Raw genomic sequence first — 14565 nt, forward strand, 5'->3', positions numbered from 1 at the left:
GAGAATGGACAATTTACATTTCTTTTAGAAATTTTTAGTGGATTTTCAAAACATATTCGTAAGCATGGACTATTATGTTTTTGTCAGTGTGAGTAGTGTGGGTAGAAAAAACAACAGAACTTTGAAATTTGCAAACACGTATAACTTATACTTCATCTGCCATTGGTTTTATGAGATTTTTTTTCTAGCAGCTATTAAGGTTTCATGTTTGAAGCATAATGGTTTGTAATGAAAGACATCGTGCAAGCTTTCACAATAGTTTAATAACTTTAATTATTTAGAACTAAAATTGGTTAATATGTGTAGTTATTGTGTAATCATCATTGATTGTGGGGGATTAATGTTCATAGCTTTCGTGAGTAACCATTGCACATAAATTAACATTCCTACGAACGTATATACAATCATTTGTTAAATTTTTTTTAGAAATAGATCTCTTTACCAACAAAATTACGTCCACACGATTCAGGAAAATTTTGCAACCCACGAACATTGACTATTACGAACAAAAATGAGTCCACAGTAATCAAAGACTTATTTAATGCAGAGGCGTCGGAACCGGGGGGGGGGGGGGGGCTGGGGGGGCCCACTTTTTTTGCAACGTTAGACCTAACTATTAGGGACATAGCATCATAGAGGGTTCAGCCTCCCACTTTTTCTCGCAGCAAAGATAATGGAATAATAGGTATACTCCCCCCCCCCCTCCGGATTAGGATTTCCATGATTTTGGGAATTAGGTTTTTTTATCCTCAATATTTCTGAGGATTAGTCGAGCGCCCCCCCCCCCCCACTTTCAATTTGATTCCGACGCCAGTGTAATGTAGATTAAAGCTGGCGAATTCTAGTTCCACTTCAAGATCACTTAAGGATAAATATGTATATTCTATTAAAAGTAAGTAAAATATGACATAATATTTTAACCTTAAATATTTAAATGTAAGTGCCAATCAGACCCAACATAACAGAAAGTAAACTCAAACTAAACCCTAGGTTTTTTTTCTGCGCTTACTCTGGGTTTACCTCGGAGTAAACCCAGAGTAAACCCAAAGTAAACCCAGAGTGGACACGGAGAGTAAACCCCGATCAGAAGTATACCCTTGAAAGCAAATGCTAACTATGTATTTGGAATAACAAGGGGCAGGAATTACAGGCAGTATTATGGTAAGATAAAAGACGGGTTTGCTTCACACTTCAGTGCGTACAGTTGACCACAAAAGCAATTTCCAAGTAAACCCAAAATAAACCCCGAGTTAACCCAAAGTAAACCCCGAATGGACCCGAATTTTCAAAAAGTAAACCCAGAGAAAACCCCAAGTAAACGCCAAAAGTAAACCCAGGAAAAAATGGATGAATAAAAGGAATATTGATGATTTTTTTTTTGCACTGTCCAAAAGATTACAAACTTTGAATTAACAACATAGTTTTTAATCTAACATTGTTCATTAAATTTATTTAATTTGTAAACATTTAAGGTTTATTTCTAACGATGTATTTTCTCACTTACAGTGAAAAAGAGACTTTTGAAAAGAATAATGTATCGTCAACGAATTGTTTATATGAACAAAATAAATACAGAGAGAAAAATAATCAGCATAAAAATCTATATATTTAATAAAATTATATATTAAATAAAAATAAAAATTTAAAGAGAAAAGACAAGATCGGATCGACAGGATGTGCAATTTAATGGAAGAAAAGATTCAAATGTTTGCAATTAAAATACCGTTTTGATTTTTTATTTTTTTTTTATTTTTAGCTCACCTGAGCTGTAAGCTTAAGTGAGTTTTTCTGATTACCCGTTGTCAGTCGTCTGTCTGTCCGTCCGGCTGTCTGTCTGTCCGTCTGAAAACTTCTCTCATTTTGAACTTCTTCTCTAAAAGCACTTGGCCAGATTCAACCGAATTTGGCACAAAGCATCCTTATTAGAAGGTGAATATATATGAAAATTGCAAAAATAAAAGACCAGACTGTATTCAGAGCAGAGAAAAACCTCAAGACTGCAAAAAAGGTGGTGCATTTTAAACTTCTTCTCAAGAACTACTGAGTTAATCTTAACGTAATTTAGCATATGTCATCCTTATGGAAAGGAAAATACAAATTGCAAACTTGAAAGGCCTAATTATGTTCCAAACCTAAGCTAATTACGAAAATCCTAAGAAAGCAGGTTTGTTATTCCATGTCGCGTAGACTGACAGTTTCGTACCATATCGTCATCTGACAGGCATTGCCAGTCTATCGTACGATCTAGAGACAGTATCGTATCTCTAAAATCAATTCTACAGTGTTAGAGAACGTCTAATTGATGAAACATTGATCGCTAACTTTATACTTCTGAGTGTGCTTACACTCTCCTAACCATTAAGCTAATGGTTTTCAATGAATAATACTGAGTCAGCCAAGGATTGTACGTGATTCCTTTCCCAAACTGACTCGTTTGTCCATCAAGATATAATCCGTTCGGATTTGCGCAATGACATTGGTTGTGCCACCAGCCGGATGGGTACAGATTGGCACAGTTTGCAGTCAAATACGGGTCGTTGTCTTGATCTCTGGTTGTGAACTTCATGTTGTTAATGCCTGATGCCCTGGTGAAACAATCCTCTACGCGACAGAGAGAAATAAGATGTTTGACTTTCTGACAATTCACTTAACACACTCATAGAAATATCATAACTTTTATTTTTGAAATTTAAAGGGAAGAGTATACTTACTTCATCATTCGTATACATTAATTAAGAAAGAAGAATCATAAAAACGAATGTGAAATAAATACATATAACATATATCTCCCTACCAACATTCCCAGAATAGTTGGAAAGGCTGATGGTGTACTTGGTTATTTCATCCGTAAGACCTACATGGGTATACTTGACATAGCGGGTCTGGTCTGTGAAATCACTCATGTCCATCCGTAGTTCATAGGATCCCTGACTCAGAAGATGGTAGAGTTTCTCGTTGCCTTATATGAGAAAGGTCATTCATATATGTACGTTCAAACTTTCTGTACCAAGCAACAAACAACGAACATGTATTTCAAATAAAATATAATCATTAGTTATTTTGGAAAGAGATCTTTTTATTCATACCAAACCAAAATTCAGCTGTTAAATTTCCAAATCCATTCTTGTACTCTACCCATGTTCGATAAAAATCTTCTGTGCCATTTAGGCGACGTTGGAAAACCTATTCAAAAAACTGAATGTACTATTATACTTTTTTCGCTGATCTCTGTGAGAAAAAAAAGGTCAAATTGAATTAAAAAGATAACTTTACCCGAATTAATTTATAAATAACTTATTTGACTTATTTAACTTATTTTACTTGCCATAGTTGTTACAAGAGGTTTATTAATTTTGTCCAAAGAAGACAAAAAGGAAACATACATGCAGGATAACAAATCATTACAGAAAAGGATGCTGACCACGAAACTGAATTAATTGACATCAATTTGATCTTTAAATGCCTAAACATATTGTTATATGTTTAGTATGAATGGAATGAACAGAAATGATTTCTTCATATTATTAGACATTATAGTTTTAGGCATTTGTCAATGTTAGTTATGCTATAAGCCTTATATAAACATATCATGGATGATGAAAAAGACAATAGATTGATTGCTTATTTGTTAATTATCTTATTTTATGTTAAAAAACAGGCTTCTATTAACACCAATTGATACGCTGTTTCATTGAGCAGTTTTTTGGGGGTTTTTTTGGAGAATGGGGGGGGGGGGTTAAATGGAATAGAAAAATAAATTTCATTGCTCATTGTTTATCGTCAGTCAATATTTTATTTTTAGTCCACAGCAATCAGATTGTAAGATTTTTAGATTTACTTTTTTTCAAATGTAAAAAGTCATGTTATTTGAAATTTTAGAAAAAGAAAAAAAAATCAAATAAACATATGATGTTTAACTCAGGAACATTCAGCAAATAATATTTAGCTGCATCTAGACTAGAAAGAAAACATATTTACTCTGTTCGTAGATTTTTAAAAAAAAGCCATCTCATTCGACTTTTTTGTGTTAAAACCATTTCATAAGACATAAGGCAAAACATCTAAAACATTTTCTGGGTGGAACACTTACAGTCCAGCCTCCTCCATCAATGTCCATCTCACACAAAGCTGTCACGTGACCAACAACGGGAAGTTTTATTCTGTATAGCACACTTGGTAGAAATGGTGTTGAATTGTGATAAGCTCCACAGTCATTCATGTCAGTATCATCTAGAAAATAAAAACAAATTATTTTATCGTATATACCTTTGACCACACATGCAAAACATACATATATAAGCAATGAAGGTTGGCAGTTCATGTTTACGAAATGCCCATAGATGTAAAACATCTCTTCAAAAAACTTGATAGCAGAATACCTGCCTTTAACGCAGTGTGAACTATTGCTGCTTAGCTGCACACATTTTTGATTTGTAGTACAAACATGACAATTGTTTACCTCGTCCATCGATATCTGCAAAAAACAAATAAAAAAGCATCATGTTCCCAGGTATTTGAAAATAATATCAGTATGCTTTTTTCTGAACATTTATCATTAATAATCATTATCTTCAATGATTTTTGTTTTATCATTTCACAGAACATTAACTGATCTACCAATATTTAAAATTGTTCACTGTATAAAGATAATTACAATTGTTAGATGTTTTATTTGATGTAAGACTGAACGATGACCAATAGATGGGTTTTCTTTACAATAAAAGGATCAAGGTCTGTCTTACAGTAAACTAAAATGTGACTGAATGACGTAGCTGAATCATTCATTCAGTCACATGTCCAGACCTTGCAGTTAACATTCAGTTGAATGAATGGCAGAGAGGTTTATCTTGCGTATTTGCTACAATTTTCACAGACCGTCCTATTAATTAATAGCTGGCTACATTTTAAACGATATTGATTTTGCATTAACAATATATCCGTCGCGTTCATCAAACAACGATAGCGTTAAGGTATTCAATGTATGACAACCATATTTGTACATGAAATAAATGGTCCTATATTCTTAATCATGGTAACTTTTTAAGATGTTATGCAATAAAAAATACTCCACCAAAAGATGTTGTTTTAAATTGTACCTTGAATTTTGCATTTAAGAGTATAGTCAGCACATGTTTTATTAAGAAATTGCTAATCCTAATTTGAAAGGCATACAAATCGTTTATGTGTACATTCGGTGACTGTACTCATAGTTTCACTTTATCAAGATATGGAGCAAAATGAGTCAGAAATTTTGACTAAGTGTTTATCTGTTCATCAAGGGAAGAAAACTAAATGAAAAAAATGTATTTTAAGATGCAAAAGGCCAGTTTCTAATATGTTGTCAATCATGTAAATTTGATTCGTGGAGTTCCGATAGGGCCACTTCGAACTTCGCAGTTTCGCCTATAGACCGAATATGCGAGAGTGCGTAGTTGCGAGGGCGAAAGTGCGAAGGTGTGACGGCGAAGGAGCGAAAGTGCGCACTACTATCGCTCCTTTGCCTTCGCAACTTCGCACTCTCGCCTTTGCATCTTCACGCTTTCGTCGTTTTATAATCGTGGAGCTCTTTGTCGTTCAAAGCTGTATATCAAAGTACTGAAAGTACTGTTAGACGGTTGTGTCGTTTGATAGTGATTACATTGTTGTCGAAAACTGCGGCCAGTATCGCATACATGTACTAAAACTTAACGCTTACTCGCACAACTGGTCGTGAGTTACCTACATGGATACTTCTGTGGTAATCGTAGCTGTGATCTCAATCTACACTTTACAAATGGTGTGTCTCTTGGCCGTCATCTGTTGGGGAAAACCCAAAGATTTATCACAGTAGCCTTTGTAGTATAGAAGTTTGTATCTATATTTTGTATCTATATGTTTGTATCTATATCAGTTGACATTAAACCCCGTTTTCGGTAATACTATGTATTTTGATTGCCCCAGAATGACTCATTTAATATGTTGGTTGCCACCACATACCAGTATTGAATGAATAAATCAATTCCAAAGCGATATCATCATACTACGCCCAGAAATTTGATTGACAAGTATAAAGAAGGGGAATTTTGATTTTTTGTCCGTTTTGACCTTTGGGTTAACCCTGCAAAGGGGAACAACTTTTGAAAAGTGTGGGTTGGACTATTGTGCTTTAAATATATTTTAGATTTCTCAAAGTAACGAGAACAAATAAAGTTTTGGTATGATAAAATACTTATCATGATTTTACTAACTGTTTGGACATACACATGTAGTATGTTTATTGTCCCTCTCGACAGCATTTTCCCTCAATTTCTTCACGGGGAAAAAGTTGCAGTCTTGTGGACCATTTTGTCTTCATAGTCAGTTATTACATTTAGTTGTAAAGAAAATGGAATGGGTTTTCAAGAACCTGTTTGATAAAACTGGTATTGCTTTTGGAATGCACGTCATCATGAAACAGAGGAGTCAATCAATATTTCATATTCGACTTTAGTGGATTATTTTCATTTGCTCACAACGAAAGGGAATGAAAATTTGAAAAATAAGTATCATAAAATATTCAGTCGCGGCAGTTTCATAAATCAAAATTTTGAAGTACAATTGTTCTATTGTATTTAGCTATAGATTTATTCAAATTATTTGAATGAATTCGAGAAATTCACATGTATATTTTATCGCTTCTCAGTACACTTTAACACGCATAAATTACTTGCTACATTAAACTTTTCTAGTTAACTTACAACAAATATTGATTAATTTTTCAAAATAAGTTTTTTAAAACACCAAACAAACAAAACCTAAGTTCAACGCACGTTTTCCTGACCGTACAGCTGTGTTTATAAATTTGATTTTATTCTTTGCATGTACTAGACAATAGATCTAGGGTTTGCAAATCCCGGCAAAAATTCTCGCAGAAAAGCTAGCGTTTGCTGCAATTTAGAGATACACCAGCTGACACGCCGTGAAATCCATAAGACATTTTACAGCATATGTCTTCAATTCCTTATTTGCTTACAAAAAATCTGAACTGAAAATCTTTGAAACATAGTCAAATGTGGTTTCTTTATATACATGTAAAAAAGTAAAAAAGTAAAAGTAAAGCTCAACAATAGTAGTAAATATTGTTTGATGAATATTGAGGTGCCGTTAATAAATTATTGTTCCTAAAGACTGAGTGAGTTACAAAATAAGGTATATTGTATATCACAGGTCAGTCCAAAATTTAACACATTTTTATCGTAAATTTAAGGTTTTTTGTACAGTGTATGTTTGAAAACACATGCACACTTGTAGAAGAAAGCGTGCCATTGATCCCTTGAAGTTCAGTAAAATGTAATTTATGTAATATTCATTGTCAGTGTCTGTTGTGAATTCTTTGGAATAAGCTACAAAAAAATAAATATACTGCCTCAACTAAAACTAATGAGTTGAAAATTTTGAATTTACCGGGTGGCAGTAAATACAAAATTTACAACATGTCATGTTGAAGATTTTGTATTTACTGCCACCCGGTAAATTCAAAATATAAAACATGACAGAAGCATAATTGCTGAAATATGAAATGGCAAACCAGTTTAAATAGTGTGTTTCTGACAATTGTTTATATCATAGAAAAAACAAGAAGCTTTTAGTATGATGTCTTGGCCAATTAACGCAATGATATAGTTTATGCAGTCCTGATACAGAGTTAAATGTCACAACTGGCAGTTGGTGCATAAAATATCGATATACCGCGTGAGCAGACAGGCTCATTTAAAATAAATCACAATTTCAAAATCTGATAATGTGAAAATTAATTCTCATACTGAAATCGACGCATACGTTAGATAAAACATTACCTGTAACACTGCATACCTAACAGAGTTACCGTTCCTTATCCGCTAGGGTCCCCGTGAGAAATACTCTTCCGGTCAGGACCGTAGCAATAGACCGTGGCTATTTATAACCACCGTCTTAAAATGACATTTGAGGCAGATGATGAACTTTTAAGAATTTATTTTCAATGACCTGTGCAGATCCATAACTTTTTCGGAGGGGGGGAGGGGGGGGGGGGGTCGAGGGATAATTATGTTTGTAATATATAATTATATATTGGGGGTAGGATGTTCTGTGGCATATTTATATATCCCTCTTCACTGCATGTGTGAGGTTATCAATATTGAATTTTCCGGGGGGGGGGGGGGGTTGCGGACCGCCTCTTCCCCTCTTGATCCATAGATCCAAAAGTAAGGAGTGTTGCATAATGAAATTAGAATGTTACTGTGTTTGATCCATGGTAAACAGAGTTGGTAAGTGACAGGATTCTGGAAATGCATATGTATACACTATGGCGGACATTACATTTTCTGTTGAGTATATCATGATTAGGTATAGCCAGCACTGGTAAACATGTATGTCACATTAAAATTAAATAAACATTCATAGTAAGCACAATGGCCTGGCGAATGCTTACCAATAATATTATGGATTAATCGGAAAACCTTTGCGAGGACTGTCCCGGCATCAAATTCTATGTAATCGACCGATACTTTCTGAATGCAATCAAAAAATGCGAAGGCGAAAGTGCGAAGTTGCGAAGGCGAGAGTGCGAAGTTGCGAAGGCAGAGGAGCGATGGTAGTATCGCTCCTTCGTTTTCGCACTTTCGCCATCGCATTTTCGCGCTTTGCCGTCGCATCTTCGCACTTTTGCTCCTTAGCCGTCGCACCTTTGCACTTTCGCCTTCGCACTCTTGCATCTTCGACCTAAGGCAAAAGTGCGAAGATCGAAGTGGCCCCATCGGAACACCATAGATTCGTTTCAATTTCATTATTCATAAATTGTTCAATATTCCTTCATAATACATTAAATACCTTAATAGAAAACCATTGAACAAAACCTTTTATTTTTACTAAAATATCCGTAGAAAAGATATCAGATTGCAATTACAAAAGTATTGGTCATCGAAATATGAAAAAGAAATTGACTATTTTTTACACAAAACTATTAACAAATCAACGCATTATTGAACAACATTGTCAATTATTATTAATAATTGACAAATTAGGATATGGTCTGTATGTCACTGAAAAAATAAAATGTACAAAAAACTGTTAAAGTTTGTTTCAATCGATTAAATCTCCTGAAAATTTTACTTTTAAGATCATGTTTAACAAATCTCGTTTTTTATTGTTTTCTGATTCTAACTACACATTTGCCTTTTTATTTTACTTTTGTGAAAGATTTCAATGAAGCCTGTCATTTGATTTTTTTTTAAATACTAGTATTTGTACAGTAGACTAGGATCTTTTTTTCGAAATAAAATCCCACTATAAGTTAGAAGTAAATCATTACTTCGCACTTGAACATACATGTAGATTTTTGTCGCATTCTACAGTTTATTAAGCATGATAATGTAATCTAATCATTTACAATCTAATTGTAATAAAGGTACTATTCTAAAATTAATGTTATCTAATAACTCTAGATCTTATACGGTGTTGCCTCCCGATTTATTTTGCCACTTCCGAGTTCAAAGATTTATTAACATTTTCTTACATGGTCAACGCTGATTCGTGTATAGTCCGATGATGGCTCTGACTCCTCTATAGAAGACACGACCTCACACAGCAGGTGCTTCTTCAGGTAATTGACTCCCTTACACAGCTTTGGTCTTGCCAGACATTCCTTTACACACTGTTGTTGACCGACAATTGTGACAACCATTGTGACCGGTCCAGCAAAACGTTCCCCGATGACCTTGTTGACAGAATATCCTTCGGCACTAAATACAGCACATACTTGCAATATGAAGCACACAAATCGTCCTTTTTGAAACCATTGCATGATTTTACCAAGCTATGAAGTTTAAATCTTAATAATATTATTTGTTCAGCCTAAAAGTTATCTTTTCCGGACTGTATGATTTAATTTAAATGCTTTGACGTCAACAGCAAAATAAACCATTGATTTTCTCTTTAGTTTCAGCTACTTCATCAATAGTCAATTGTATTTTTTTACCCTTTAAATCAGTTTCCTGATTGATATTTACTAGGAAAGTAATGTTATGGATATTTGATACTTCATTTCTGCATCATTAATCTAGTTCAATACATAATTACAGTATAAAATATTAAGCAAATACCATTAAAAGTATGAATGAATTCCGTCAATAACAGAACCACTTGAAATTCACAGTTCGATAAGTATGCGAAAATGACTAGTATTTATAAGAGTTAATGAACAAAATTGGGTTTGGAGTTTTAAACAAAAAACTAAAATTAAAATGTCCTGCGTACATGTTTATGAAAAATAACTTTAGAGTATACAAACTATACATGTAGCACTGTAAAATTCGCATTATAATTTTAAAGTAAGATTTTAAAATGATTAAAATATAAAGTTAAAAATACAAACATTTCTTTGGTTATTGTTTATGATTTTAGATACAAGAAACGATTTTTCATCGCGATTTCGGGGAAATAACTCTCAGTATTTCTCATTTCTGGAAGCAATGCAATATAAACAAAACAATTGCTCCTTTTAAGTATAAATGGTGTATAAACAAAAGTTTTTTGTTATAAATCTATTTTGCAAAGCATTCACTTTCAAGACACGCAAGAGATTGGTTTGAATAAATTGTAGAACATTTTTTTTTTTTAACTAAGTGTCCAACAAATCAAAGAACTTAAAAATGTTAGTGAATTTAGCGATGTGCTCTGAAAATGGAAGGGTATGGAGTAATAGATACGTTAAGGATGTTGTTTACTCAGGGTTTGAGTTCTCGAATTCGGTTTGTTATAAAGTTCAATTTCATGAGTAAAATTTGTTCTAAACACTAAAAGTATTTATGATATGAATTATAATTGACATACCATTCGATATTTTTACTAAATTATGGAGTTAGGCTCAAACAAAATTCGACTTTTAGCAAAACAGAGGAAATTCGGACTAAAATTTTCAGATTTTGTTATTCACTTAATTATATTGGGTAGTACTATAATATTCAAATTTAAGATTTTAATTGTTAGTCAACATAATTTTGCATATTTTCTGTTGATAATCGAATGACACACGCTACAAAAATATTGAAAAATGCTTAAAAACGATAAAAAACACCATATCTCAAAATTTTGATCATTGACCTCTTAAAAGTTTTATGCCTGCAGAGTAAGGTCAGAATACATAGTTTAATGCTATAAGTGTTTTAGTATTATCATCATTCAGTTTTTTGTTAAATTGAATCAAAAATGGGTAGGGATTTGAAAACTGATAGAGGAAATTCGGACTGGAATATTTCTAAAAATTGTGAATAAAAACTTAATGCTTTATGTCTGTTTAGTGTCACTACCATTCATAAACTGTATTTCATTTTTAAAAGAGTTTAGCAATTTGTACTTTTTTCACAGTTAAGAAAATCTCAATCATAGGGTAAAATTTTTAGGGATTTTTCTTAAATTTTCAAAAAATATTCAATGGCCATTCACTCAAAAAGTAGGTCATTGACCAACTTTTTTGAAAGTGAAAAATAGCACTACCATGATATGTCTTTAACACGCAATAGATGGTTTTTCATTATCATCAGTGGATTTTTTTTTTATTCTGAGTAAACGTATACCTTAAAACAAATTATGAATTTCCTTGTTTGTTTGTCGGAAGAATAATGACTCCTGTAGAATAATGACCGGGTTCATTTTTCGACAGAAATCATTTTGTTTAAAAAAGAACATTGAAAAAAGAACATAAACTACACCCGTATAAAGATGACAACCGTTTCACACAAACCGAATTTATCATAATTATGAAAGCGGGTTGGCTGGAAGAGTTAAAATATGGTAAATATAATCGAACACTCTTATATGCCCAATGGGAACTCGTTACACTCTTTAAAGTCTCTATGTTAGGATAAAGTAAATACAGTGCAACAATACATTATCAGCGATGATGTCAACTGTAATGTATTATTATAAGATAGCATTAAATCATTAATTTATTTTTGACGTCTTCGTGTCAAAAACTGTCGTCAAGATAGCAAAATAATTGGAAAAAACGCGCGTTATGATAATATTTCTGCTCAACTGGGGGTAGTTATTGACACGACGACGTCAAAAATAAATCATTTAATATGCTTATGTTTACATTCCCCTATTGATTAAAATAAATTATTTTACTAATAAATCAGTATAACTGCTTATAACGGAGGGAGTAAATAAGTAACAACATGACCAGCTGCTTTCTAAAACCGGTTTGAAACTGGTTATCACATAGATTGTTGAGATGAGCCTTGAAAATATTATCCATGAAGCATGATTTTGTTATAAGAATTACAATTAAATTAATTTTACTGTTGAATAGTACTAGTTGTAAAGCATTCGGGACTAGGATTTAGCATTTCAGGCTGTTACGTACAGTCATTTAAATAAAAAAAAATGCATTATTAATCAACTCTTGGCAAAGATTGGATCGGTTATAACTTTAATGTCAGTCATAGGGTACTTTGTTTAGATAAATTGACATGCTTCAACATAACTTCCTCCAGCATCTGAAATCAATGACTCAGTATATATATCTTTAGATGTTAGGGATTTATACTATGGTATAGATTAGTAGGAATCTGGGAAATAAAATGTGAAAAAATTAAGGTCGTAATTGTTAATTTTGAAACGCAGAGAGGCTGCAAAAGCTAGAACGGGTGAGTTGTATGTTTGCTAAGGCTTAATTAAATCGACAGAAAGGGTATTGAAATCGATGAATCAAAATGAGAGAGAGAGAGAGAGAGAGAGAGAGAGAGAGAGAGAGAACTTGAGAAAAAGGGTGAGAGAGAGAGAACGTGAAAGAGAGAGAGAGGGGAGAGAGAAAGAGAGAGAACAGTGTGTCTTTATTATGGTTCCACTGTTTCTTTTTAAAGCATATAATTGACTTATTTATAAATAGATTACCACAAGACAGATATTACGAAGGAACGTTTATTAACCTAGATCTAATACCATTAGTCATCGGCAATACGCTGAAAGGCCACGCCTATGACACTTTAAAGTGCCGTCAATTTCACTGATTATACGAAATCGCATCCGTGATATTACGTTTGGGTCAACTTTTGTACGTATTTGACTTATTCTGGGATGGGGGTTTCCAGACTTGCATTTATTTCCAGCATTTCAATGGTGTTTGGTTCATTTGGTTCAAGCCTTGTTGTGATGTAATGATTCATGTATTTGCATCATATATCGTTTGAAACTTTATAAAAGCAGCTCACATGCTGACACCATTTTGTCCATATAAATGAATTGTCTATCTAATACAAAAATGCGATCTTCATTTCAAATTAATCCATGTCTTGTTTAGAAACTCAAATGGTTTGCAAGTCTTTTTCTTAGCACTTGTGTCAGTTGTTTATTTTTTTATGTTCTTATTCACCAGTTCATACGAACATAAATAATTTATAAATTAAAACTCAAACACATATGTAGGAACTGCTACGCCTGCGTCTGTGCAACAGACTTCATTTAATTCAATTTTTTACAACAACAAGTATATTAATTCATTATAGCATATGGTTCATAATCAACATTCTACAAATATGAAAAATAAAACATTAGATACATGTACACAGTGAACGTAAAGGGAGGGGAGGGGGAATGTTGCACAAAAAACCAGCGAAACCTCGAACGACTTTAATTCCCTAATACCGAGGATGTGTTTAAGATCGTAGCTGCTACATAGGGCTACGTAGTTGAACGGTAGGCTAGCCTAGCCGCTACGTAGATATTCGTAGCCTGAATATTTTACGCTAAACATCAAATTCAAGATGGCCACCTTAGTAACCATTTTGTAACAAACATGAAATTTATTTACTTAGTCTTAATTTATTCATTCTTTAAGTTAAATTGAATATTAACATGTATATTTCCGCTTGAATTAACAAATTATGTCGATATAATTAGTCTTTATTTGAATATTTCCAACTTCAAATCTGAGATTTAGCGGCTAACCTAGCGGTCCGTTCAATAGAACTAGATATCTACGATATAGCGGCTAGGCTCAAGATCGTAGCAGCTAGCCTAGCAGCTAGGTCGTATATATCTAGGTCTATTGAACGGACCGCTAGGTTAGCCGCTAGGTCTCAGATTTGAAGTTGGAAATATTCAACTAAAGAATAATTTCATGGACATAATTTGTTAATATCTACCTAGCGGCTTGGTTAGCTTACCGTTCAACTACCTAGCCCTACGTAGCAGCTACGATCTTGAACGCAACCAAGGACACAGGTAATCTACCTGTTCCGCACGAGTACACTTAATCCCGTATACTCGCCAATAACCAATCGAAATCGTTATACTATAAATAACACCGGAAACAACAACAACACGTGTTTCCCTTACCATTTATAAATATATTTCTATTTAAACATATCATAGAATGATACATCTTTTAATATGACATGCAAACTAACAACAAACAACCACACAAAAGAAAATAAAGAAATAAGAAAATATATTTATGAAAGTTAAAGACCTGTAACTAATTTTTACCACTAATCAATCTTTTTACTTTGAAAATCATTATGTTCTTTTAATGTATTATGGTGTTGTTGCCGTTATTTTAATTTTAAA

At 33.2% G+C, this 14565-nt stretch overlaps 1 protein-coding gene across 1 annotated transcript; it reads right to left on the reverse strand.

Moving 5' to 3' along the window:
• Positions 1-774: 774 nt before the first annotated feature.
• Positions 775-9862, reverse strand: LOC128163693 (ficolin-2-like). The gene is made up of 6 exons (XM_052827324.1): positions 9512-9862; positions 4384-4474; positions 4091-4230; positions 3087-3183; positions 2795-2959; positions 775-2601 (listed from the first exon to the last, which is right to left on the reverse strand). The coding sequence occupies exons 1-6, from the start codon at positions 9797-9799 to the stop codon at positions 2342-2344; spliced, it is 1041 nt and encodes a 346-aa protein (XP_052683284.1). The 5' UTR covers positions 9800-9862; the 3' UTR covers positions 775-2341.
• Between the last annotated feature and the right edge of the window lie 4703 nt (positions 9863-14565).

Source organism: Crassostrea angulata, chromosome 9 (genome assembly GCF_025612915.1).
Source record: "Crassostrea angulata isolate pt1a10 chromosome 9, ASM2561291v2, whole genome shotgun sequence".
In the NCBI taxonomy this organism is placed as follows: domain Eukaryota; kingdom Metazoa; phylum Mollusca; class Bivalvia; order Ostreida; family Ostreidae; genus Magallana; species Magallana angulata.